At 46.2% G+C, this 24,019-nt stretch overlaps 1 protein-coding gene across 7 annotated transcripts in view; it reads left to right on the top strand.

Moving 5' to 3' along the window:
• The window catches only part of MTMR3 (myotubularin related protein 3), a 100,457-nt gene that overhangs the window by 65,396 nt on the left and 11,042 nt on the right, over positions 1-24,019 (top strand). For all 7 annotated transcript variants that reach the window (XM_070763106.1, XM_070763105.1, XM_070763108.1 and 4 more), the window contains 10 exons: positions 2,844-2,940; positions 4,505-4,618; positions 7,821-8,026; positions 10,156-10,287; positions 12,201-12,312; positions 13,860-14,055; positions 15,279-15,464; positions 18,094-18,264; positions 20,730-20,875; positions 22,179-23,592. In XM_070763106.1, the coding sequence (XP_070619207.1) occupies positions 2,844-2,940; positions 4,505-4,618; positions 7,821-8,026; positions 10,156-10,287; positions 12,201-12,312; positions 13,860-14,055; positions 15,279-15,464; positions 18,094-18,264; positions 20,730-20,875; positions 22,179-23,592 (2,774 nt within the window). The remainder of the gene's footprint in view (positions 1-2,843; positions 2,941-4,504; positions 4,619-7,820; positions 8,027-10,155; positions 10,288-12,200; positions 12,313-13,859; positions 14,056-15,278; positions 15,465-18,093; positions 18,265-20,729; positions 20,876-22,178; positions 23,593-24,019) is intronic.

The following is a 24,019-nucleotide window of genomic DNA, read 5'->3' as shown; positions in this document are numbered from 1 at the left end:
GCCGCTCTGAGTCTTTGGAGAGGGGCGGCATACAAATCTAATTAATAATAATAATAATAATAATAATAATAATAATAATAATAATAATAATAATAGTGATAATAATATTTAGAAGTTCATAAAATTTCCTCAAGTTTATCTTTAAAAATTACTCTATAAGAGGTATATTCAACGGCGTCAATTAATTATGGGAGAGAAGTTATAGTTTGATTCAGAAGGTCAATCAATCCAGCTTATCAGATTTTTCCCACTTAATACAGTTCTAAGTTATCAAATATCAATGGTTAATAAAGATCAACTTTAAAATTTCTAATTATATGTCTATATATGTATTCTTAATTAATCAGTAAATATCAATAAATATCAATAAGTATATAAATAGTCAACAATAATTAATAATTAATAGTTAATAGTTAATGGTTAATAACAGTAAACAGTAATAAATAATTTAATATGATCGGCTTATTATATCTTATTGAATTCTATATTATATAAACTGAATTTTATTTAAAATTTCTAATAGTAATAGTAATAATTGTTGTGGTTAGCTCTGGCCCAGCTCCTGCCCCGAGGAATGTGGAGGTGGAGGTTGGGGAGACATCCACGTGCCGCAGGCCTGTTTTGCTCCCAGTAGAATCTGCCGACAAAGTCTCCTCTGACCAAGGAAGCGTGAGTGACGTGGGGGAAGAGGGGAGTTTGGCAGACAGCCCAGGAGGAGATCAGTCATCTATATCATCCCTGGATTCTGAACAAGAATTAATGACACATCCACGCATGCGTAGAGGAATGCATAGGAGACAACAACTGAAGGATTATTACAAGAGAAAATGAGGCCGCCTGTGGTTGGGTGGGGCTGCTTTAATTAGTGCCACAGATAAAAGTGCAGCCTGGTGTTTTAGCCTCATGGCAGTTTATCTGATTCATTGTTTCGTCAAGATCGTGGTTTTTTGCTGTTCAGAATTGTGTGTGTGGACTCTCTGGACTTTAGAATTGGACTCAATTTCCCAGTTATTGGGTGAGCAATTGGACTGCATTTCACCTGTGCCTTGTGTGTACCAGAAAATCCCTTTGACATTTAAAAAGGGAGCTGTTTCTGTTTTTCTGTTGATAAAATCTTTTGGGTTTTCCTTTTATCGTGTGGTGTGTGTCTTCCTGGACTAATTACCCTGTAATTACGGGCGGTTGAGACACGCCGGCAGAACAAATAATTAATAATAATAATAATAATAATAATAATAATAATAATAATAATAGATTCATCCTCTTGCCCCCAACAGTCTGGGTCCTCATTTTACTCAACTCAGAAAGAGGGGGAGGCTGACTCAACCTTGAGCCGGTCAGGATCGAACTCCTGGCAGTCGGCAGAATTAGCCTGCAATCCTGCATTCTAACCACTACACCACCTCAGCTCCTAAAGCCCAAGATTGGACACTCTTTCTATGAAGCAATGCTTCAAGCACCACATTGGAGTTGATGACTCGTTGACGATAGGCTTGTGCACGAGATGAGGCTTTTGACCTGTGAAGCGTCAACCGGCACATGGTTGGATGCAAAGTTGTACTTTCTACATGGCACTATCCCATGCCAGGAACGGTTCGGTGGTTCAGTATGGAAAGCAAGTAGAATGCTTGGCTGCATAGATAGAGGTATAACAAGCAGGAAGAGGGAGATGGTGATCCCGCTGTATAGAGCGCTGGAGAGACCATATTTGGAATAATACTGTGTTCAGTTCTGGAGACCTCACCTACAAAAAGATATTGACAAAATTGAAGGGGTCCAAAGACGGGCTACAAAAATGGTGGAAGGTCTTAAGCATAAAACGTATCAGGAAAGACTTCATGAACTCAGTCTGTATAGTCTGGAGGACAGAAGGAAAAGGGGGGACAGGATCGAAACATTTAAATATGTTAAAGGGTTAAATAAGGTTCAGGAGGGAAGTGTTTTTAATAGGAAAGTGAACACAAGAACAAAGGGGCACAATCTGAGGTTAGTTGGGGGAGAGATCAGAAGCCACGTGAGAAAATTTTATTTGACTGAAAGAGTAGAAGAGGCTTGAAACAAACTACCAGCAGTCGTGGTTATTTTAAAATTATTATCAGTATTATTTATTAGATTTGTATGCTGCCCCTCTCCGAAGACTCGGGGCAGCTCACAACAATAGTAAAAACAATGTAACAGTGATACAAATCTAATTTTTTTAAAAAAGATATATAAATCCACAGTCACTGAATTGAAACATGCTAAGATAAAATACAGGAAATAGTATAAGGGCAGATTAGATGGACCAGGAGGTCTTTTTCTGCCGTCAATCTTCTATGTTTCTATGAATGAGGAAGGGAGGAAGGAAAGAAACAGAAGGAAGGGAGGGAGGGCGGGAGGGAGGGAGGGAGGAAGGAAGGAAGAATCCACAGTCACTGAATTTAAACATGCTTGGGATAAACATAGACCCATCCTAAGATAAAATACAGGAAATAGTATAAGGGCAGACTAGATGGACCAGGAGGTCTTTTTCTGCTGTCAATCTTCTATGCTTCTATACTCGGCTTCCCTTCAGAGCCCAGTGGAGCAAATAAGACGGTTTGCGTGTTTTGTCTTTACAGCAAGGATGTCCCAACGTCATCAATTTTAAGACCACTGGGCTTTTCTCAGAAAAGAGCACAGCTCTGTTTTACGGAGCATTGTGTGTTTGCTGTTAAGCAGGATTAATAAGCTTTCCAAAGTCCTGAACAGGCTCAGGAGTGAAAACGAGCGCAGGAATGCTCTGCTATTGTTCAGCCGTTGGGCAATACCTCCCTCTACAAACACAGGCATGGTTTCTGTTTTGCTTCTCGCTCTTCTTCTAGGAGAGCACGTGACGTCGAGGTTCAAAAACGAAGTGGAGCGGATGGGTTTTGACATGAACAACGCCTGGCGGATCTCCAACATCAACGAGAAGTACAAGTAAGCCCTTTCGATGATCGCAGAGGCTCACCCTCCCTAACATTTCTGGGCATTTCAGCTGATCCCTAGCTGTGATCGCGTGCCAATAACTGCTAATTATTTGAAGCCACGTTGACATTTTGGGAACAGCTTTAATGTCTCCAAAGGCCGATCGAAGTAAATTAATCAGTGGAAAGATGGATGCAACGGTCACTCTCTTCTTTCTGGTCTCAAAAAGTTGGACTTTTGACACCAGCTATATCATACGAGTCGGTCTTTGGCTTTTAGCCATCATGCGGTTGGTGTTGTTTCAATACGTACAGGAGCCCAACAGTGAATTATGGCTTAGCTAGTTCTATCCAATAAATTCTAGACAAAAAGCTTACAGTGGCACCTCTACTTACGAACTTAATTCGTTCCGTGACCAGGTTCTTAAGTAGAAAAGTTTTTAAGAAGAAGCATTTTTTCCCCATAGGAATCAATGTAAAAACAAATAATGTGTGTGATTGGGGAAATCACAGGGAGGGTGGAGGCCCTGTTTCCTCCCAGGAGATTCCTAAAGGGGCCCCACGGAGGCTTCTCCCTGCCTTTTCCGGTCCTGTTTCCCCCCAGGAGATTCCTAGAGAGGCCCCACGGAGGCTTCTCCCCGCTTTTTCCAGCCCTGTTTCCTCCCAGGAGATTCCTAGAGAAGCCCCACAGAGGCGTCTCCCCGCCTTTTCTGGTCTTGTTTCCTCCCAGGAGATTCCTAGAGAGGCCCCACGGAGGCTTCTCCCCGCTTTTTCTGGTCCTGTTTCCTCCCAGAAGATTCCTAGACAGGCCCCACAGAGGCTTCTCCCCGCCTTTTCCTGCCCTGTTTTCTCCCAGGAGATTCCTAGAGAGGCCCCATGGAGGCTTCTCCCCTCTTTTTCTGGTCCTGTTTCCTCCCAGGAGATTCCTAGACAGGCCCCACAGAGGCTTCTCCCCGCCTTTTCTGGTCTTGTTTCCTCCCAGGAGATTCCTAGAGAGGCCCCACGGAGGCTTCTCCCCGCTTTTTCTGGTCCTGTTTCCTCCCAGGAGATTCCTAGACAGGCCCCACAGAGGCTTCTCCCCGCCTTTTCCTGCCCTGTTTTCTCCCAGGAGATTCCTAGAGAGGCCCCACGGAGGCTTCTCCCCGCTTTTTCTGGTCCTGTTTCCTCCCAGGAGATTCCTAGACAGGCCCCACAGAGGCTTCTCCCCGCCTTTTCCTGCCCTGTTTTCTCCCAGGAGATTCCTAGAGAGGCCCCACGGAGGCTTCTCCCCGCTTTTTCTGGTCCTGTTTCCTCCCAGGAGATTCCTAGACAGGCCCCACAGAGGCTTCTCCCTGCCCTTTCCGATTACAGTTTCGGAGGCTCGGGGTTTGTAAGTGGAAAAACGGTCCTTGAGAAGAGGCAAAAAAATCTTGAACACCCGGTTCTTATCTAGAAAAGTCTGTAAGTAGAGGAGTCCATAGGTAGAGGTACCCCTGTGTCTGCTTCTACCTTGTTGGTGTTTCACGCGTGAAAGCAGCGTAGAAGGAGAGACCGGATGTGCCTGCTCACGTGTGGTTTCTCTCTTCTCTTCCATGCAGGCTCTGCAGTAGCTACCCTCAAGAACTCATCGTGCCTGTCTGGATAACGGACAAAGAGCTGGAAAGCGTGGCCAATTTCCGGTCTTGGAAACGCATCCCTGTGGTGGTTTACAGGTCAGGCCTTCCCGAAGGCGGTCTTTCTGGCCTCTGAGGGGACTCGGGGTTTTTTGTGGGTCGGTTTGCCGGATCCCAGGGCCGGATCTCGGGAGAGATTTCTGGGAGATGCCTTTGGACATCCTTTGAGGGTAGAAGAGAGAGGGTTGATATAGGTAGTCCTCGCAGGGTGTCCAGCAAAAAAAACAGGGAAATCAGGGAATTATCAGGGAAATATCAGGGAATTTGTGAAGAAAGGGGAATAAATGGGGGGGGGGGGGGGGCACACACAAACTGTATTAAAATGTTCAAAAGTCAGGGAAAAATCATGTAAAAAAACACGGACTGCGCTGCCTGGCAGAGTCTAGCAAAAATGAGCACAACTGTGGCAACAACTTGTTTCCTCAGCTACTGATATTTCTCTACGGCTGAGCCGTTGGGTATGACGTCATCTACGACCGCGGCCTTAACTAGATTCCAAGTTACCGGGAAATGTCAGGGAAATTATCAGGGAATTTCAAAATGCTTTCCCCTCCCGGCCACCCTGTCCTCAGCTTAACAACTCTTAGTTCAGTGACCGTTCAAAATTACGGCATTGAAAAAAGTGACCGATGGTCATTTTTTGTGCTTACAACCGTCGCAGCGTTTCTCTTTTCCAAATATGTGGGCATTTTTCAGGCAGCTCAGCTCTGGAGTCCTCCTTCAAATCCAGACCCAGAGAGGCAAGACTCTAAATAATCTCTTGTTCTGTAGGAATGGATAATAATCATCTTGCGGAAGTCTGCAAGGGGTCATTCTAATAATAATAATAATAATAATAATAATAATAATAATAATAATAATAATAATAATAATAATAATTTATTGGATTTGTATACCGCCCCTCTCCGCAGACTCGGGGCGGCTAACAACAATAAATAAACACAACATGTACAATCCAATAATAAAAAACAACTAAAAACCCCTATTATAAAACCAGTCATACACACAAACATACCATGCATAACTTGTAATGGCCTAGGGGGAAGAGCTATCTCAACTCCCCCATGCCTGGCGGTATAAATGAGTCTTGAGTAGTTTACGAAAGATAGGGAGGGTGGGGGCAGATCCTGAGGGCCGGGGCCGCCACAGAGAAGGCTCTTCCCCTGGGGCCCGCCAAACGACATTGTTTAGTCAACGGGACCCGGAGAAGGCCAACTCTGTGGGACCTTAGCGGTCACTGGGATTCGTGCGGTAGCAGGCGGTTCCGGAGGTAATGTTTCTTAGGTCCCATTTGCCCAGGCGGGGACTGACTTTGGACGTTCGCAGGTGCATGTAAACTCTAGATGAGACGTGATGCGAAATAACCCAGAGTTATCTAGAACTCAAGGTCAGGCGACAGCAGCCGGGTTAATGTGGAGTGGAAACATCAGCAGTTTGGACCTGCCTTTTGTTAAAAAAATGAGAGAACAATTGGCTGACCTCGAGTTCTATTCGGGTTATTTCACACTCGTCTGCAAAAGCTGATTCAGTCTTTAGTTTTTGTTTTTCTTTCTCTTTGCATACTTTTTCAATGTTTTCTGTGTGTGCTATTCGTTGGTAGTTTTTGTTCCTCCCCTAAAAACCCAGCAAACTCAATTCTTCCTAAGTATTCAGATATATTTGGATATGACTTCGCAGCATGTTCCTTCACCAGCGTCCAAAAAACTTGCTTAAATCCCAGCGGACGTTAGTTTGTGTGTTTTATCACAGTGGTGGCCAATATTGGGAGTTATTTAAATTGACAAGTTTAACTCCTTTGGAATTCTTCAGAGAGCATCCTAAGTCTCTTTAATCAGTAATCCCCAATTTTCCTTGGATGAGGGAGTGGAGGGTGGGTGGTTCCGCGTGAGGCAGGCCCAAACGATCTCAGAGCTCAATTTGCACAAGTTGCACGTATGCCCATGCACAAATAGGGCTGCACACACTTGTTGTCTCACCACTTCTGCAGCCCAGTTCTGAACAGGAGGTTGGGGACCCTTGCTCTAAGTACCCAGAAAGTAATGCACCCCATTTTTTTCTTCAACAATTATTTATTGAACACAATGAAATTTACGCACAAGAAGGAAGGATGTGTCTTCTACACTCCCTATTTTTCCACGTCATCTCCGTCCCGTTCTGTGGCCTTCCTCCAGCGAGACACAAGGGCATGAATGCCCTGTCGGTACCACTCCTTATTCTTGTCACAAAGCCATTTCTGTCTTGTAATGGCCTCACCCTCTGTGCCCAGCGACTAACCGTACTTCTGTCGACTGCAGATTCTCCATAAACTGTACACAAACGTTTGTGAATGTTCCCAACAGTTTCTTTCTCCGCAGTGACGACACGCCTGCTTTTAATGCACATCACTTGCAGACGCCATTTAGAAACACTTCTGCAGCTACTCTATTTGTCTGACGAAAGGCAAAATTTACACACGCATTCCTGACAATTCAAATAATGTACAGTGATACCTTGTCTTACAAACTTAATTGGTTCCGGGGACACGGTTCTTAAGGTGAAAAGTTTGTAAGATGAAACAATGTTTCCCATAGGAATCAATGGAAAAGCGATTAATGCGTGCAAGCCCAAAATTCACCCCTTTTGCCAGCCGAAGCGCCCGTTTTTGCGCTGCTGGGATTCCCCTGAGGCTCCCCTCCATGGGAAACCCCACCTCCGGACTTCTGTGTTTTTGCGATGCTGCAATTTCACTGAGGCTCCCCTTGCTGGGAAACCCCACCTCCGAACTTCCGTTGTCAGCGAAGCGCCTGTTTTTGCGCTGCTGGGATTCTTCTGCAGCATCACAAAAACACGGAGGTCTGGAGATGGGGTTTCCCATGGAGGGGAGCCTCAGGGGAATCCCAGCAGTGCAAAAACGGGTGCTTCGTTGGCAACGGAAGTCCGGAGGTGGGGCATCCCAGCGGCGGCAGTGGGTTTGTAAGGTGAAAATAGTTTGTAAGAAGAGGCAAAAAAATCTTAAACCCTGGGTTTGTATCTCGAAAAGTTTGTATGACGAGGCGTTTGTAAGACCAGGTATCACTGTATATCTAAAATTTCACATTCATACCATTACTGTAGCCTGAGAAAAAAAAAAGTGGTGCATTACTTTCTGGGCAACCCTCGTACTTGTTCATCCTCTGTGGCAGTTAGTTCCTGTTGCATCCACGGATGACCTGCAGTTTATTCCTGTTACAATGGTGGCGGATTGATTTTTGTTTCCATGCAGGCACCAGACCAACGGGGCGGTCATTTCTCGCTGCGGGCAGCCTGAGGTCAGCTGGTGGGGCTGGAGAAACGCCGACGACGAACATCTTGTCCAGTCAGTGGCCAAAGCCTGCGCCTCCGATTCCAAGTTGAGCAGCGGTAAACTGGTGAACGGGAACTGCTCGCGAGAGTTCTCCAATGGGGGAGACTTCTCCGACGCAGAGTTTGGTAAGCTGGGCTTGATGACCTTGCTTTGTGTCCAAAGGGTTGGCTGCCTTACGCAGTGCAACTGGCCAACAATCACTAAGGTCAGTCTTTCCAGATAGTTCAGACAGAGAGCAGGACCTGAGGAGCTATTTGGCAACAGCAGTAGCACCTAGACTTACATACTGCTGTACAGCCCTCTCTAAGCGGTTTACAGAGTCTGTCTCTTGCCCCCAACCATCTGGGTCCTCATTTGACCCACCTCGGAAGGACGGAAGGCTGAGTCAATCTTTAGCTGGATGGATGGATGGATGGAAGGAATGAAGGAAGGAAAGAAGGAAGAGCATTAGCATATAGACTTATACCTAGAGGTATAACAAGCAGGAAGAGGGAGATTGTGATCCCCTTATATAGAGCGCTGGTGAGACCACATTTGGAGTACTGTGTTCAGTTCTGGACACCTCACCTACAAAAAGATATTGACAAAATTGAACGGGTCCAAAGACGGGCTACAAGAATGGTGGAAGGTCTTAAGCATAAAATGTATCAGGAAAGACTTCATGAACTCAATCTGTAGAGTCTGGAGGACAGAAGGAAAAGGGGGGACATGATCGAAACATTTAAATATATTAAAGGGTTAAATAAGGTCCAGGAGGGAAGTGTTTTTAATAGGAAAGTGAACACAAGAACAAGGCGACACAATCTGAAGTTAGTTGGGGGAAAGATCAAAGGCAGCATGAGAAAATATTATTTTACTGAAAGAGTAGTAGATCCTTGGAACAAACTTCCAGCAGACGTGGTTGGTAAATCCACAGTCACTGAATTTAAACATGCCTGGGATAAACGTATATCCATTGTAAGATAAAATACAGGAAATAGTATAAGGGCAGACTAGATGGACCATGAGGTCTTTTTCTGCCGTCAGTCTTCTATGTTTCTATGTTTATATATCAGTTCATAGCGCTTTTTCAGCCCTCTCTAAGTGGTTTACAGGATCAGCCTCTTGCCCCCAACCATCTGGGTTCTCATTTATCCAGCACGGAAGGATGGAAGGCTGACTCAACCTTTAGCCGGATGGATAGATGGATGGATGGAAGGAAGGAAGGAAGGGGAGGGAGGAAGGAAGGAAAAAAAGAAAGAAAGAATAGCATTAGCATTTAGACTTAATAGTGCAAAAGCATAGTGCTTTTACAGCCCTCTCTAATCGGTTTATAGTGGGCAGAGTTCTCCTACAATACCGCCTTCCAACCTCTGCACCACTATGGATCTTACTGTCTATTGTAAAGCTACACGAACAGAATCTTGCAAGTGTGAAGGTACAAATCTTCCACCATCTCTTTCGACGGTGAGATAAACTAAAGAGGTTTCTTTCCCAATCAGCCTGCTGCACATTCCTCGGGACGGCCGCTCCCCTGGGTTGTGCTCACCTATGAATTCTGGAAATAGCAGCTCTGCACATCTGGAGGACTCCAGGGTTCATACAAGGCAATGTCATGCAACCTCGGCAGTTTTACATTGGGAGGACCTCAGCTCCCAGAATTCCCATGAAATCCACCCGTCTTAAAGTAGCTGAGATCAGTGTTCCCTCTAATTTTTTTGGGGGGGGGGGGGCGGAAAAGTATAGTGTCTGAGCGGCAGTCCCTTTGGGACTGGGCGGCACAGAAATAATAAATAAACAAACAAACAAACAAACAAACAAATAAATAAAAAGCCCACCCTGTTTTGCCTCAGAGAATTTCAAAATAAAATACTTTACTGTGTGTCTATAACAGTGAGCTCATAATAGGGCAACTCTATCAATATCAAAATGCCACTTAAATAGTTGAGCTAGTTTCAAACTAGATTTTGATTTTCTTTCTCTCTTCCTTACTCCCATTCTTTTTCTTTCTCTTTTCCTTCCTCTCTTTTTTCTACCTGTTTCTCTCTTCCTCTCTCTCTCCTTCCCTCTCACTCTTTCCCTCTCGGCTTCTGGGCAGGTTTGGAAAACTCTGAGTTGATGATGATTTTTAAGTGAGCGATTGCTCACTGCTCAGCTTAGAGGGAACTATGGCTGAGATGGAGAAATGACACAACGGGTGAGCGCTAGGGAGAAAGAGGCCCGTTTTGCTAGCTAGCTTGTCATTCTCTCTCTGTTCTGCCTGTTCTTCCCCTAGACTCTTCCATTTCCAATGCTTCGGGAGCAGAGAGCTTAGCCATCCAGCCCCAGAAGCTCTTGATCTTAGACGCCCGCTCCTACACAGCCGCAGTCGCCAACAGAGCCAAAGGAGGGGGCTGCGAATGTCCAGGTGAGAATACATTCGTCTCAAGGCGCCCGTGCATTTATACACCTCGGGAGGCAGGAAAGCGTCTCTGGACCTGGCCTTGATGCCTTCAGTTCAACGTAGACCAGGAAGAAGGTGGACAATACTGTACAAACGTTGAAATTCTCACCTTGCCTGTCTCCTCCCTCCCCCTCCCAAACACACCTTCCTGTTGCAATTGATGCCAGAGAGGGCAGAGTTGGGATCCTAATTCTTTCCTAAATACGCCCATGTTACACCAACACTCCGCAGTCTGCATTGGTTGCCGATCAGTTTCCGGTCACAATTCAAAGTGTTGGTTATGACCTTTAAAGCCCTTCATGACACCGGACCAGAATATCTCCGGGACCGCCTTCTGCCGCACGAATCCCAGCAACCACTTAGGTCCCACAGAGTTGGCCTTCTCCGGGTCCCATCAACTAAACAATGTCGTCTGGCGGGGCCCAGGGGAAGAGCCTTCTCTGTGGTGGCCCCGACCCCCTGGAACTAACTCCCCCCAGATATCAGAGTTGCCCCCACCCTCCTTGCCTTTCGTAAGCTCCTTAAAACCCATCTCTGTCATCAGGCATGGGGGAATTGAGACTTTCCCTTCCCCCTAGGCTTATAAAATTTATGCATGGTATGTCAGTATGTATGATTGGTTTCTTAAATTGGGGTTTTTTAAATTAACTTAAATATTAGATTTGTTTACATTGAGAGGGGCGGCATACAAATCTGATTAATAAATAAAATCCTCTCCAACTGGCAGCTGCCATGCCTACACCTTAGCTGCTACTCCCCTATTGTTATTTGCTCACGGGGAGATAAATACGTATGGTCCCCTTAACATTGTGTCCGAATGATTCCCATGCGTTGCCACCCTCTCCTTTTGAATTAAAACAATAACTGGGGCGATTGTTTTGAATTCTTTTTATTGTTAACTGTACTTTTTAATATTGTTGTAAACCACTCTGAGTCCTTCGGGATTGGGCGGCCTAGAAATCGAATAAATAAATAAATAACTCCCAAGAAGCGGGAGGGGGCAAGGTACGGGCCCCAATCGGTTGCCAGCATGTTTCCATAGTAAAGGTTGTAATTGGGATTCATGGGATTCATGCCTTCTGCCGCATGAATCCCAGCGACCGGTTAGGTCCCACAGAGTTGACCTTCTCCAGGTCCCGTCGGCTAGACAATGCCGTCTGGCGGGGCCTAGGGGAAGAGCCTTCTCTGTGGGGGGCCCGGCCCTCTGGAATCAGCTCTCTCCAGAGATTCGCACTGCCCCCACCTTTCGCAAGAGCCTCAAGACTCATTCGTGTCGCCAGGCTTGGGGTGATTAGATCAAGCCCCCCTCCTCTCTTTACGAGATGTAATGTGTGGCTGTGAATGAATTGGCCGACTGGTTTTATTATATATGGGATTTTAGTAGTGATTTTTAATTATTAGATTTGTTGTTGTGTTGTTTTTGTAACTTGTGAGCCGCCCCGAGTCTTCGAAGAAGGGTGGCATACAAATCTAATAAATAATAATAATAATAATAATAATAATAATAATAATAATAATAAGCCAGTGAAAGTGGTCCCAGTGGTACTTGGCACGCTGGGCGCAGGGCCAAAGGATCTCAGCGGACATTTGAAAACCATCGGAATTGACAAAATCTCCATCTGTCAATTGCAAAAGGCCGCTTTACTGGGATCGGCAAACATAATTCGCCGCTACATCACGCAGTCCTAGGTGCTTGGGAAGCGCCCGACTGGTGATGAAGTACGAAATCCAGCATAGAGATCTCGTTTGCTGTGTTGTACTGACATAATAATAATAGGGTTCATCCCGACCTCTTATCTGAATTGCTTTTGCCGCTCTCTCTCTCCCTCCCTCCCTCTGTCTCTTCCTCTCTCTCTCTCTCTCCCGCTTTCGAACAGAGTATTACCCCAACTGTGAAGTGGTGTTCATGGGAATGGCTAACATCCACTCGATTCGGAAGAGTTTTCAGTCACTGAGGCTGCTCTGCACGCAGATGCCGGACCCTGGAAAGTAAGTGGCCCCCACTCCTCCTTTCTGGCCTTAGCACACGTGGCCCCCAATCTTGGCCACTTTTAAGATCTGTGGACTTCAACTCCCAGAATTCCCCCACCCGCATAGTTGGGGGAATGCTGGGAATTGAAGTCCTCGACATAAGACCACAATTGAGCTGGAAACCACCATTGCTAAGCAGGATAGTTCTTAAAGTGAGTTGTACCCCATATTATGACCTTGCTTGCCACAGTTGTTTAGTTAATGATATGATTGTTAAGCTTTCCCCATTGATTTTGCTTGTCAGAGGGTCACAAAAAGGGGGGGGGGTGTCACATGACACCCCCCCCCCCCCCAGACACTGGAAATATGAGTCCATTGCCAAGCATCTGAACTTTCGATCACTGAGGATGCTGCAGGGGTTGTAAGCCTGAAAAACAACTATATGTCCCTTATTTCAGTGCCGTCGTAACTTGAAGCAGTCGCCAAACAAACTTTATAAGTCGAAGACTACTATATTTTTCAGAGTACAAGACACCCCGGAATATAAGGCGCACTTTAGTTTTTTGGGAGGAAAGTAGGGGGGGGGGAATGTACCTACCAGGTATTCGTCTGGCTAGCGTCCTTAGCCTGGTTAGATTCAGCGCATTACTTTATCCCCTGGTTGGGGCTGAAAAAAATATTCTTTGGAGGGAGTAGCAATGGAAACAAGCCTGCAAATAACTCAGGGCTGGGGGGGAAAACCATCTTCTGAGCGATTAGCAATGAAAAAAAAGCCTGCAGAGCAGGGAAGATGTGTACGAGTTGCAAAGCACTTGAATGGTAATCCCATAAACACAAGCAATTGCAATGGACTGTAAATATAAAGATTGATATCAAAGCTATGTTCCGTATCATTGAAATTCTCCAATGCACTGCTGTGGAGAGTCCAACATGGGTGATACTTCAGCCTTATTGGTTAGGGACTGAGTTAAATTAGCATAATAATTAGCTCCACCCTTTAGCTAACCCTAATAGCTTAGTCTTAAAAACTCAGTGGTAGTGAAGGGATTAGAGGTTTCTATCTCTTGTTGTAAGGAATAAATAAGCCTAATATGGTCATGTGAGTTTTGGTGACTGCAACATTTAGCAACAGAACTCCTGGTCCCAATTTTGGTCACTAAGCAAGGATTAACTGGGTTGGATTAAGTTTTTATTAAAAAAAACAAGCTTTACAAGTATTATTTATAAACTATAACTCATACACATTATAACTCGTTAACACATTAAGGCTGGGGGGGGAAAGACCTTCACAAAAGCTACATTTGGAGTATAAGTTGGGTGCCGCCCCGAGTCTACGGAGAGGGGTGGCATACAAATTTAATAAATAATAATAATAATAAGACACACCCAAATTTCCAGCCTCTTTTAGGGGAGAAAAAGGTGTGTCTTATACTCCAAAAATACGGTGCCTATAACTGTTTTCACCCCTTTAATCCAAGCCCCTTTAATCCCATTCAAGGAAAGCCCCCCCTCTGCGTGTGGTTTAACACCCAAGCCAGGTTGCCCCCTCTTGTCTGCCTTTGCAGCTGGCTGTCGGCTCTGGAGAGCACCAAGTGGCTCCAGCATCTCTCCGTGCTCCTGAAATCAGCCCTGCTGGTGGTTCACGCAGTGGACAGAGACCAGCGGCCTGTCCTGGTCCATTGCTCCGACGGCTGGGATCGGACTCCGCAGATCGTGGCTCTGTCCAAGCTGCTGCTGGATCCATATTACCGGACCATTGAGGTTTGTCGCTCCGGAACCGGTCTAGATCGGGGGACACCTTTGGCTCTGGGTTGAGAAGAGGCTTTGAGCTAGAATGCTTGGGCGGTACTCCCTGGAAGGAGGGAAGGCAGAGGAAGGAGGTGTTAGTAAGAGTAAGGAGGTACTTTACTGAAAGAGTAGTAGGTGCTTGGAACAAACCTCCAGCAGACGTTGGTAAATCCACAGGAACTGAATTTAAACATGTCTGGGATAAACATAGATCCACAGGAAATAGTATAAGGGCAGACTAGATGGACCAGGAGGTCTTTTTCTGCTGTCAATCTTCTAGATTTCTATGTTTAGAGAGTACTGGGAGGCACAAAGTTGTGTCCTAGGATGAATGAAGCAGGTGGAGACCGGAAGGGACTTAGGTCAGTTTGGGGGAAAGGCCAAGTGAAAGAAATCTGGCTTGTTGGAGACATAACCACAAGCGATTCACACATACAGCCCCCTCGTTCTTGCACTAAAGAAGAAGTGCCTCCTCCAGGTCCCGTCGACCGAACAATGTAGGTTGGCGGGATCGCAGGGGAGGGCCTTTTCTGTTGCTGCCCCGACTCTATGGGACCAACCCCCCCCCCCCAATGTTTAATAAATTGAATTAAATTAAAGCAGCCTTGGTGTGTTTTACACTTCCCCAGAGGTTTTGTGGCGGTTTGATTCCATGGGCATCCAACATTGGCAAGTTTAAGGCCTGTGGACTTCAACCCGATTCTATGGAGAGGGGCGGCATACAAATCAAATAAACAAACAAACAAACAAACCCCCAGACACACACCCCTCCCCCCGAAAGACAAGGATAAGCAAAAAATGAAAATAAAACAGATAAAGGTCCACAAGGACAGGAAATGAAGGAATGGCCTGACTAGGCTTGCCAGATTCTTTGTAGGTTTAAATGACAGATTATCACACCTGATTATTACAAGTGAATACAATAAGGATTGTGGAAGACTTTCATTGATAGAGGCATCAAATGGAAATAGAGATGTATATCAGGGGTTGCAAACCCACCTTGGCAACTTTAAGACCTGTGGACTTCAACTCCCAGAATTCCCCAGCCAGCATGGAGGAATTCTGGGAGCTCATATCCAGAGGTCTTAAAAGTTGCAAAGATGCTGATGGTCAGGGCCACGGAGGGCTACGGTTGTCTCCGAAGGGGCTTCAGTGGATCCAGGAGCTCAAAGAGAGGACGGGCTTGTTTCCCGCAGGGTTTCCAAGTGCTGGTGGAGATGGAATGGCTGGACTTCGGCCATAAGTTTGCAGACCGCTGTGGCCACGGCGAGAACTCGGACGACCTCAACGAACGCTGCCCGGTGTTTCTGCAGTGGCTCGACTGTGTCCACCAACTCCAGAGGCAATTCCCCTGCTCCTTCGAGTTCAATGAAGCATTCCTTGTAAGTGATTCATAATTCTTCCCGCTGATAATATCCGGGTCAACAATCTACACAATCTGGGTGAATGTTGAGATCCTGCCTTGGAGTAAAAGTGGGGCTTCACTTCACCTCTGCTCAGAAAAAAAATATATTTCTGGGGGAAAAATAAAGAGTTTTGAGTGATGAATTCCAAGCACTTCCAAGCACTTTTATTTATTCAACAATGTTCAGGGGTCACTTGGTTAAAGATCTTGTTATTGTATTATTCTCCAAGATGTTTAAAGTAAACATTTGTATTTTTTAATACAAAATAATAATAATGATGATGATGATGATGATGATGATGATGATAATATAAGCCACTTTCACGGGCTTATGCCAAAATCGAGCTGCAACGACTCTGGCATAAGCCCGTGAAAGTGGTCCCAGTGGTACTTGGCACGCTGGGCGCAGGGCCAAAGGATCTCAGCGGACATTTGAAAACCATCGGAATTGACAACATCTCCATCTGTCAATTGCAAAAGGCCGCTTTACTGGGATCGGCAAACATTCGCCGCTACATCACGCAGTCCTAGGTGCTTGGGAAGCGCCCGACTGGTGATGAAATACGAAATCCAGCATAGTGATCTCGTTTGCTGTGTTGTACTGACATAATAATAATAATAATAATAATAATAATAATAATAATAATAATAATAATAATAATAATAATATATATAAAGTAAACATTGGTAATCCAGCAAATGCAAAAAGTCCCACTATTCTCCTTTTAACAGCAGGTGGCGCTCCAGCTCCAACTTGGTACTGCCTCTCCCACCTGATATGTAATTATTTCAAATTTATAAATCTAATAAAAGGGCAGGTTTTCCAATAATAAAAAAAACCAAGTTCCAGCTCAAGTTCCAGTATTTTTTAAATATCTTTTCAATACCACGTCTTCCTTTGGAGAGTTCAATTCTTTATTATTATTTTTTCAACAAAATTCTCTTAAGTACAGTAGTACCTCTAGATACGAGCTGCTCCACATGCGAGTATTCCAAGTTATGAGCCACGAGGGGAGAGAAATTTCTGTTCCAGACCCGAGCTCAAATTCGGGATACGAGCCGAGCGTCCACTAGGTGGCGCAAGAATCCTTGCTTCTGGTTATGTCGGAGGGGAAAAACAAAGTCTAAAGCCATTTGTTCCAGATACGAGTTGCCTCGACATACAAGCTCCCTTCTGGAACGAATTAAACTCGTATCTAGAGGTACTACTGTATTCCGATTTTCTTTATGTGCTTTTTCGCCGCTGGAAAATAGCTCCAATATGCTTCCCCCTTAATTTTCTTGGGGTAATTTTCAGTTTGTTTGGTTTTTTTAAAGTTATTTTACCCAGTTCGCAAGCCACTCTTTCTTCTCCTGCTTAGTCTTAGGTATTCAAGCTGCCTTTCCACCATGGCAGCCATGTATGCTGCCGCTGGTCCCTGTCATTGGCGGAAGGGGTTTTCCTAGACAGGGAAGGAGATGAGGCTCCCCTCTACCTGCTAGGCGGTCCCCCTCTGCTTCACCACCCTTCCAGGGTGGCCATCGTCCCGATTTGGACCCTCCAATAAGGAGAGGCCGGAGCTGACCGCAGAGCTCGCGGATCAGACTTCCGAAGGCGGCGAAAGTAGAAGTCGAATTTTCACAATTCTTTGTGTAGGCTCCCAGTGAAACGTTTTCATTTCAAGAATTAATTTCATTCCAATAATATTCTTGGTGTCCCAAGTGAGCTTTGGTGTCGGTCCAATCACTGTTCAGTAGGACTTGACTATATAGAATTGTAGGTGTTGCGTACCGTAACGCAAACTGTCACAACGAGGCACATCTTAAAAACAGAAAGATAACATTCCGGGGATTTTTGTATCTTGTTTTCAACCCCGTCTTGAACAGGAATTAGATAATTGTAATTAATCATGCATGGTTTATTTTCCTCTCTTTGTACTTCTTTGGACATTTTTTCAAAGTTCATTTCATCAAAGATGAGTCCGTTCATGTGTCTTATTTATTTATTTATTGATTGATTTTATTTTATTTTATTTATTTTATTTTATTATTTTATTTTATTTATTTTATTATTTTATTTTATTTATTTTATTATTTTATTTTATTTTATTTTATTTTATTCGTATGCCGCCCCTCTCCGTAGACTCAGGGCAGCTAAGAACAGTAATAAAAACAGCATATAAACATCCAATATTAAAACAGTTAAAAACCGTTAATATAAAACCAAACATACATACAGACATACCATGCATAAAATTGTAAAGGCCTAGGGGGAAAGAATGTCTCAGTTCCCCCATGCCCTGGCGGCAGAGGTGGGTTTTAAGATGCTTACGAAAGGCAAGGAGGGTGGGAGCAATTCTAATCTCCGGGGGGGAGTTGCTTCCAGAGGGCCGGGGCCGCCACAGAGAAGGCTCTTCCCCTGGGTCCCGCCAAGCGTCACTGTTTAGTTGACGGGACCCGGAGAAGACCCACTCTGTGGGACCTAACTGGTCGCTGGGATTCGTGCGGCAGAAGTGAATCTATTTCTAGACCTTGATGGGCTCCAAGTAAGCGAGTGGATACACATTGTCCCTCCTGTGGTGTAGGGCTCTGGCCAGCCCAGATCCCAGGACTGTCCTTTCTTGCAGGTCAAGCTGGTGCAACACACCTACTCCTGCCTCTTTGGTACATTCCTGTGCAACAACGCGAAGGAGAGAGGCGAGAAGCACACCCAAGAAAGGACCTGCTCGGTGTGGTCCCTGCTGCGAGGAGGAAACAAGGCCTTCAAAAACCTGCTTTACTCTTCCCAGTCTGAAACTGTACGTACTGGTTCTTGTTCCCTCTTGATTCCTTCTTCCCAGGGGCCTGAGCCCCCAACTCCCTCTCCCTGTTTGACTCTCACAGCTGCCCCCCATGAAGCCCCTAAGCCCAGACACACATGCAACCGAGTTCAATCCTTTATTTGTTTGCGCCAAATGGACAGAATCTTGCCAGATTAAAGCTATAACGTCTAAAGTTTAGATAACATTATGGCAGGCTAACTTTGCCCGTTGCCAGGAGTTCGATCTTGACCGGCTCAAGGTTGACTCGGCCTTCCATCCTTTTGAGGTGGGTAAAACGAGGACCCAGATTGTTGGAGGGCAAGAGACTGACTGTATAAACTACTTAGAGAGGGGGCTGGAAAGCACCGTGAAGCGATATATAAGTCTAAGTGCTATTGCAACGTCCTGAGAGGTTCTAGAGTAGAGATAGGCAGCTATGAAAACTTTACAACTTGTGGACTTCAATTCCCAGAATTCCTGAGCCAGCCATGCCATAGACCTAGAAACATAGAAGACTGACGGCAGAAAAAGACCTCAGGGTCCATCTAGTCTGCCCTTATACTATTTACTGTATTTTATCTTAGGATGGATATATATTTATCCCAGGCATGTTTAAGTTCAGTTACTGTGGATTTACCAACCACGTCTGCTGGAAGTTTGTTCCAAGGATCTACTACTCTTTCAGTGAAATAATATTTTCTCATGTTGCTTTTGATCTTTCCCCCAACTAACTTCAGATTGTGTCCCCTTGTTCTTGTGTTCACTTTCCTATTAAAAACACTTCCCTCCTGGACCTTATTTAACCCTTTAATATATTTAAATGTTTTGATCGTGTCCCCCCTTTCCCTTCTGTCCTCCAGACTATACAGATTGAGTTCATTGAGTCTTTCCTGATACGTTTTATACTTAAGACCTTCCACCATTCTTGTAGCCCGTCTTTGGACCTGTTGAAGTCCACAGCTTATAAAGTTGCCCTCCCCCTGAACCTCTTTCTTGCTTCCCCATGTAGCTCGGGACTCTGCATTCTCCTAATGTGGTCTTCTCTCTCAAATGCACTTCCTCCTCCCTGGCAAACCACCATGCCCCTGCCATGACCCCCCCCCCCTCCTCTCCAGGTGCTCATTCTATCACACGCATTGAGATCCTCCAGGAAGCCACATAGTTGCTTGGTTTCTTCTTCCGCCTCCTCCAGCCTCACCTAATTTAGTTTTCTGCATTGGTCCTTTTTTTGTTTGTGTTATTTCTACCCTCTTTGGAGTAGTGGAGGATATCACTTTACAGGTGTACCTAATTGGAGGAAGGTAGGGTTTTTTAAAATTTATGGCTAACATTTCTGTGCATTTCTCTAGACTCAACAGCTGAGAATTGCACAGAAAATTGAAAATACTGTAACCCATTGACCATAAACAGTGTCTGTCATACTGATAATGACCAGCAGGGGTCAGTGTCAATCTTAACATGCTTGAAATTTTCTTTCTCAAACTTTTGAGTAATATAATCAGGGAAGGAAAAACCCATATTTATTTATTGATTTGATTTGATTTCTATGCCGCCCCTCTCCGAAGAATCGGGGCAGCTTAAAACATATAGAAACGCCAATAAATTTCAATAAAATCAATCCAATTAAATTAAAATTACAAAGCTATCTAAAGTCCCTAATTAAATTAAAAATCAATCGCACCCAACCATCAAATAAATTACCGTTGGTACTAAGACCTTTATAACTTTCCACCCCTCAAGTGGAAGGTTGCTTCTATCTTATAAATTTACAGTTTACATAAGCTCAGCTTCATAATTTATTTATTTTATTTATTTATTTATTTATTGGATTTGTATGCTGCCCCTCTCCGAAGACTCGGGGTGGCTAACAGCAATAACAAGATAGCATACAATAATAATCTAATACTAAAAACAATTAAAAACCTATTATTATAAAAACCAAGCATACATACAGACATACCATGCATAAAATTGTAAGGGCCTAGGGGGAAAGAGTATCTCAGTTCCCCCATGCCTGGCGGCAGAGGTGGGTTTTAAGTAGCTTACGAAAGGCAAGGAGGGTGGGGCCACTGCAGCCTTAAATAGAAGTAATCCTCGACTTGCCACCACAATTAAGCCCACATCTGTTAAGTGGATTTCGGCCCATTTGAAGACCTTTCTGGCCACAGCTCTTAAGTTAGGTTGGTTAAGTGAATCTTGTTTGACCTTGTTTGCCAGAAGGGGATGACAATGACGAGTCTGTGGAGAGGGGTGGCATACAAATCTAATTAATAATAATAATAATAATAATAACGACAACGACATTGGGAGACTGGAACTACCATAAATAAGAGGCAGTTGGGTATTCTGCAATAGTTTTTATAGGTCAAAGGTCACTTTTTTCCTGTGCTGCTCTAACTTAAACGGTCACTAAACAAAACTGTAAGTTTGGGTTGAGCTCAGTCTCTGTCCGTCTTTCTTAGGTGCTGTATCCTGTGTGCCACGTGCGCAATTTGATGCTGTGGAGTGCCGTGTACCTGCCTTGCTCCTCACCTTCCACCCCTGTGGATGATAGCTGTGCCCCTTATCCCGTCCCAGGCTCCAACCCCGAGGATCAGCCTCTGAGCAGGTGAGTGGGAATTTCAGGAGAAATATGAATGGAGTAAGAATTACAGGCTTTATAGGTGATAACCCACACCTTGAATTGCACTCGGAGAGGCGACTGGAGTGTTGATGTGATGTGGGTGCATGATGAATCAACTGGAGTCTCCGAATGCTTTTCAAGGGTAGCGTGTTACAATAGTCGAGTCATGAGGTAATAAGACCGTGAGAAGAGACTCCTGATCCAAATAGGGCCACAACTGGTGCACTAGGCGAACCCGTGCAAAGGTCCCACTAGCCACAGCCGAGAGATGTTGTTCTAGTCTCCAGAGAGCCGGGTGGCGCAGCAGGTAGAGTTTTGTACTGCAGGCAAGTGAAGCTGACTGTAGATCTGAAGGTCAGCGGTTCAAATCTCATCACCGGTTCAAGGTTGAATCAGCCTTCCATTCTTCCGAGGTGGGTAAAATGAGGACCCGGATTGTGGGGGCAATAGGCTGGCTCTGTTGGAAAGTGCTATTGCTGACATGTTGTAAGCCGCCCTGAGTCTAAGGAGAAGGGCGGCATAAAATTGAATAAATAAATAAGGAAGGAAGGAAGGAAGGAAATAGATAGATAGATAGATAGATAGATAGATAGATAGATAGATAGATAGATAGATAGATAGATAGATAGTCTCAGCTGAGGATCGGGGAGGACACCCAGGTTGTGAACCCGTTCTGAGGGGGTTAATATCCCCCCCCCACAGAACCAAGGATGGACAGATGGTATAGTCCAGTGATGCCAAACCTTTTTTCCATGTGCAAGTGCCCACACCTATAATTCAATGCCTGGGGAGGGCAAAAACAGCTTCATCTGCCCCCCCGGAGGCCCTCTGGAGGCTGGAAACGGCCTATTTCCCAACTTCTGGTGGGCCCAGTAGGCTCATGTTTCGCCCTCCCCAGGCTCTAAAGACCTCCCTGGAGCCTGGGGAAGGTAAAAACGCCCTCCCCCATCCCTCCGGAGGCTCTCTGGAAGCCAAAAACGCCCTCCCAGAGCCTCTGTGTGAGCCAAAAGTCAGCTGGCCGGCACACACATGCACGTCGGAGCTGAGCTGGGGCAACGGCTCGTGTTCCAGAAGATATGGCTCCGCGGGCCACCAGTGACGCCCATGCCATAGGTTCGCCATCACTGGTATAGTCCATAGCCCTTCAGTCTTGTCGGGGTTGAGCTTGAGCCTGTTCGCTCCCATCCAGACCCTCACAGCCTCGAGGCACCGGCACATCACATCCACCATTTCCCTTAACTTAAGAAAGTTAAACTTACCGTTGATTGCTCTCACTTTTCTTCTGCAGGCTACCAAAGACCAGGTCCTTTGACAATCTGACCACAGCCTGTGACAGCAGCGTCGCCCCCACCAACCGGCGTAGCAGCGACCCCAGCCTCAACGAGAAATGGCAGGAACATCGCCGGTCCCTGGAGCTCAGCAACCTCGGCAACCCGGGAGAAGACCTCTTTGAGGGCGAGAGTTTGGGCAAGTCAAGCAGGCCCCAGATCGGAGCAGAGCTTTCGGTAGCCGTGGCCGAGGGGCAGATGGAGAACATCTTGCAAGAAGCCACCAAAGAAGAAGGGAACCTTGAGGGGAACGCGAGGCGTAGCCAGGGAAGGGCAGGGAAGGACGGAGAAGGGGATCTCGCGCTAGGCAAGGGACGCAGGACTGAACACCTGGCTGGTTCTGCCACTGTTTGTGAAAAGTCCGACGCGGATGAGGAAAGCTCCTTAGACAATCCAGTTTCTAATCAACAGGTGGTATCACAGGGTGCTTCTGAGCTGCAGGAGGAGAGCCACCCAGCTGTCCCTTGCACGATCCAGGAGCCAATTCAGGGGGCAGAGATGCTGCTTGGCTTTTGGGACAATCCTGGAAATAGCGAAGTTTCAAGAGAGGAGGAAGAAGAGGAGGAGGAGGAGGAGGGTGTTAGTAGTAGTTCGGCAGAAGCTGAAGATGCTCTTAGTCCTGCCCAACCCATCCCGCTGTTGCCTGTAGGACTTGAGGCGGCCACACCAAATATGGAGAGCTCGACCGAGACCTTAACAGAAACAGGAGCCAGGCCAGAAAGGGCACTGGCTTCCCATTGGGGTCATCCCATGGACAACAGTGTCGGCGATCTTTCCCAGGCGGTGGAGAATCGGCTGGAGGAAGAGGAGGAGGAGGAGGACTTGATGGACGCGCACAAGTTGGCCGCAGCTCTAAATAGGACTCCTTACAGCAGCAACCCTTCCCCGTGTGCCTTGCCTTTAATAGACTACAAAGAGGTGGTGTGCAACGGAGACCTGGCGACCGAGAACAAGATGTCCGAGGGCCCGGCAGGGTTTGCTGCTCCTCAGAAATATGCCGCGCCCAACGGGCACTGCCTGAACGGGGAAGAAAGCCGGGTGAAAGTTCCCCTCGGCCGGCAGATCTCCGCCACCAGCGGAGGGAGCGGCTCCACCCCGCCGCATCCAAGGAGCCTCCACCACAAATGGGTTCACGCCGTCCCGAATCGGCAGCAAGCAGCGGGCAGCCCGGACCAGCCCGCCCGGAATCACCTGGATGACGACGGGATGCCCATCTACGCCGACGTCGTTCAGCAGCGCCTCCGTCAGATTGAGAGCGGGCACCAGCAGGAGGTGGAGAGCTTGAAGAAGCAGGTGCAGGAACTGAAGAGCCGCTTGGAAAGCCAGTACCTGAACAGCTCACTGCGCTTCAACGGGGAGTACGGGGATGAAGTGGTGAGTAGGCCCGTTCCTTTGTCCTCTCCGCTTGCCTCCACTCGTGCCAATTCTTAAGGAGTAGGCAGAGTGACCCCCGAGTTATAAAGGAAGCATCAAGGAAATGTGTATTTCTAGTAGATATCAAGTACAGTAATACCTCGTCTTACGAGCCTTCTACCGCACGAATCCCAGCGGCCGATGAGGTCCCACAGAATTGGCCTTCTCCGGGTCCCGTCGACCAAACAATGTCGTTTGGCAGGCCCCAGGGGAAGAGCCTTCTCTGTGGCGGCCCCGGCCCTCTGGAACCAACTCCCCCCAGAGATTAGAACGGCCCCCACCCTCCTTGTCTTTCGCAAATTACTTAAGACCCACCTTTGTCGCCAGGCATGGGGGAGTTAAGTTATCCTTTCCCCCTAGGCGACTACAAGTTATGCATGGTATGTTT

Source organism: Erythrolamprus reginae, chromosome 10, assembly GCF_031021105.1.
Source record: "Erythrolamprus reginae isolate rEryReg1 chromosome 10, rEryReg1.hap1, whole genome shotgun sequence".
Classification (NCBI taxonomy): Eukaryota; Metazoa; Chordata; class Lepidosauria; order Squamata; family Dipsadidae; genus Erythrolamprus; species Erythrolamprus reginae.
This window is presented reverse-complemented; position numbering and strand designations above follow the sequence as displayed.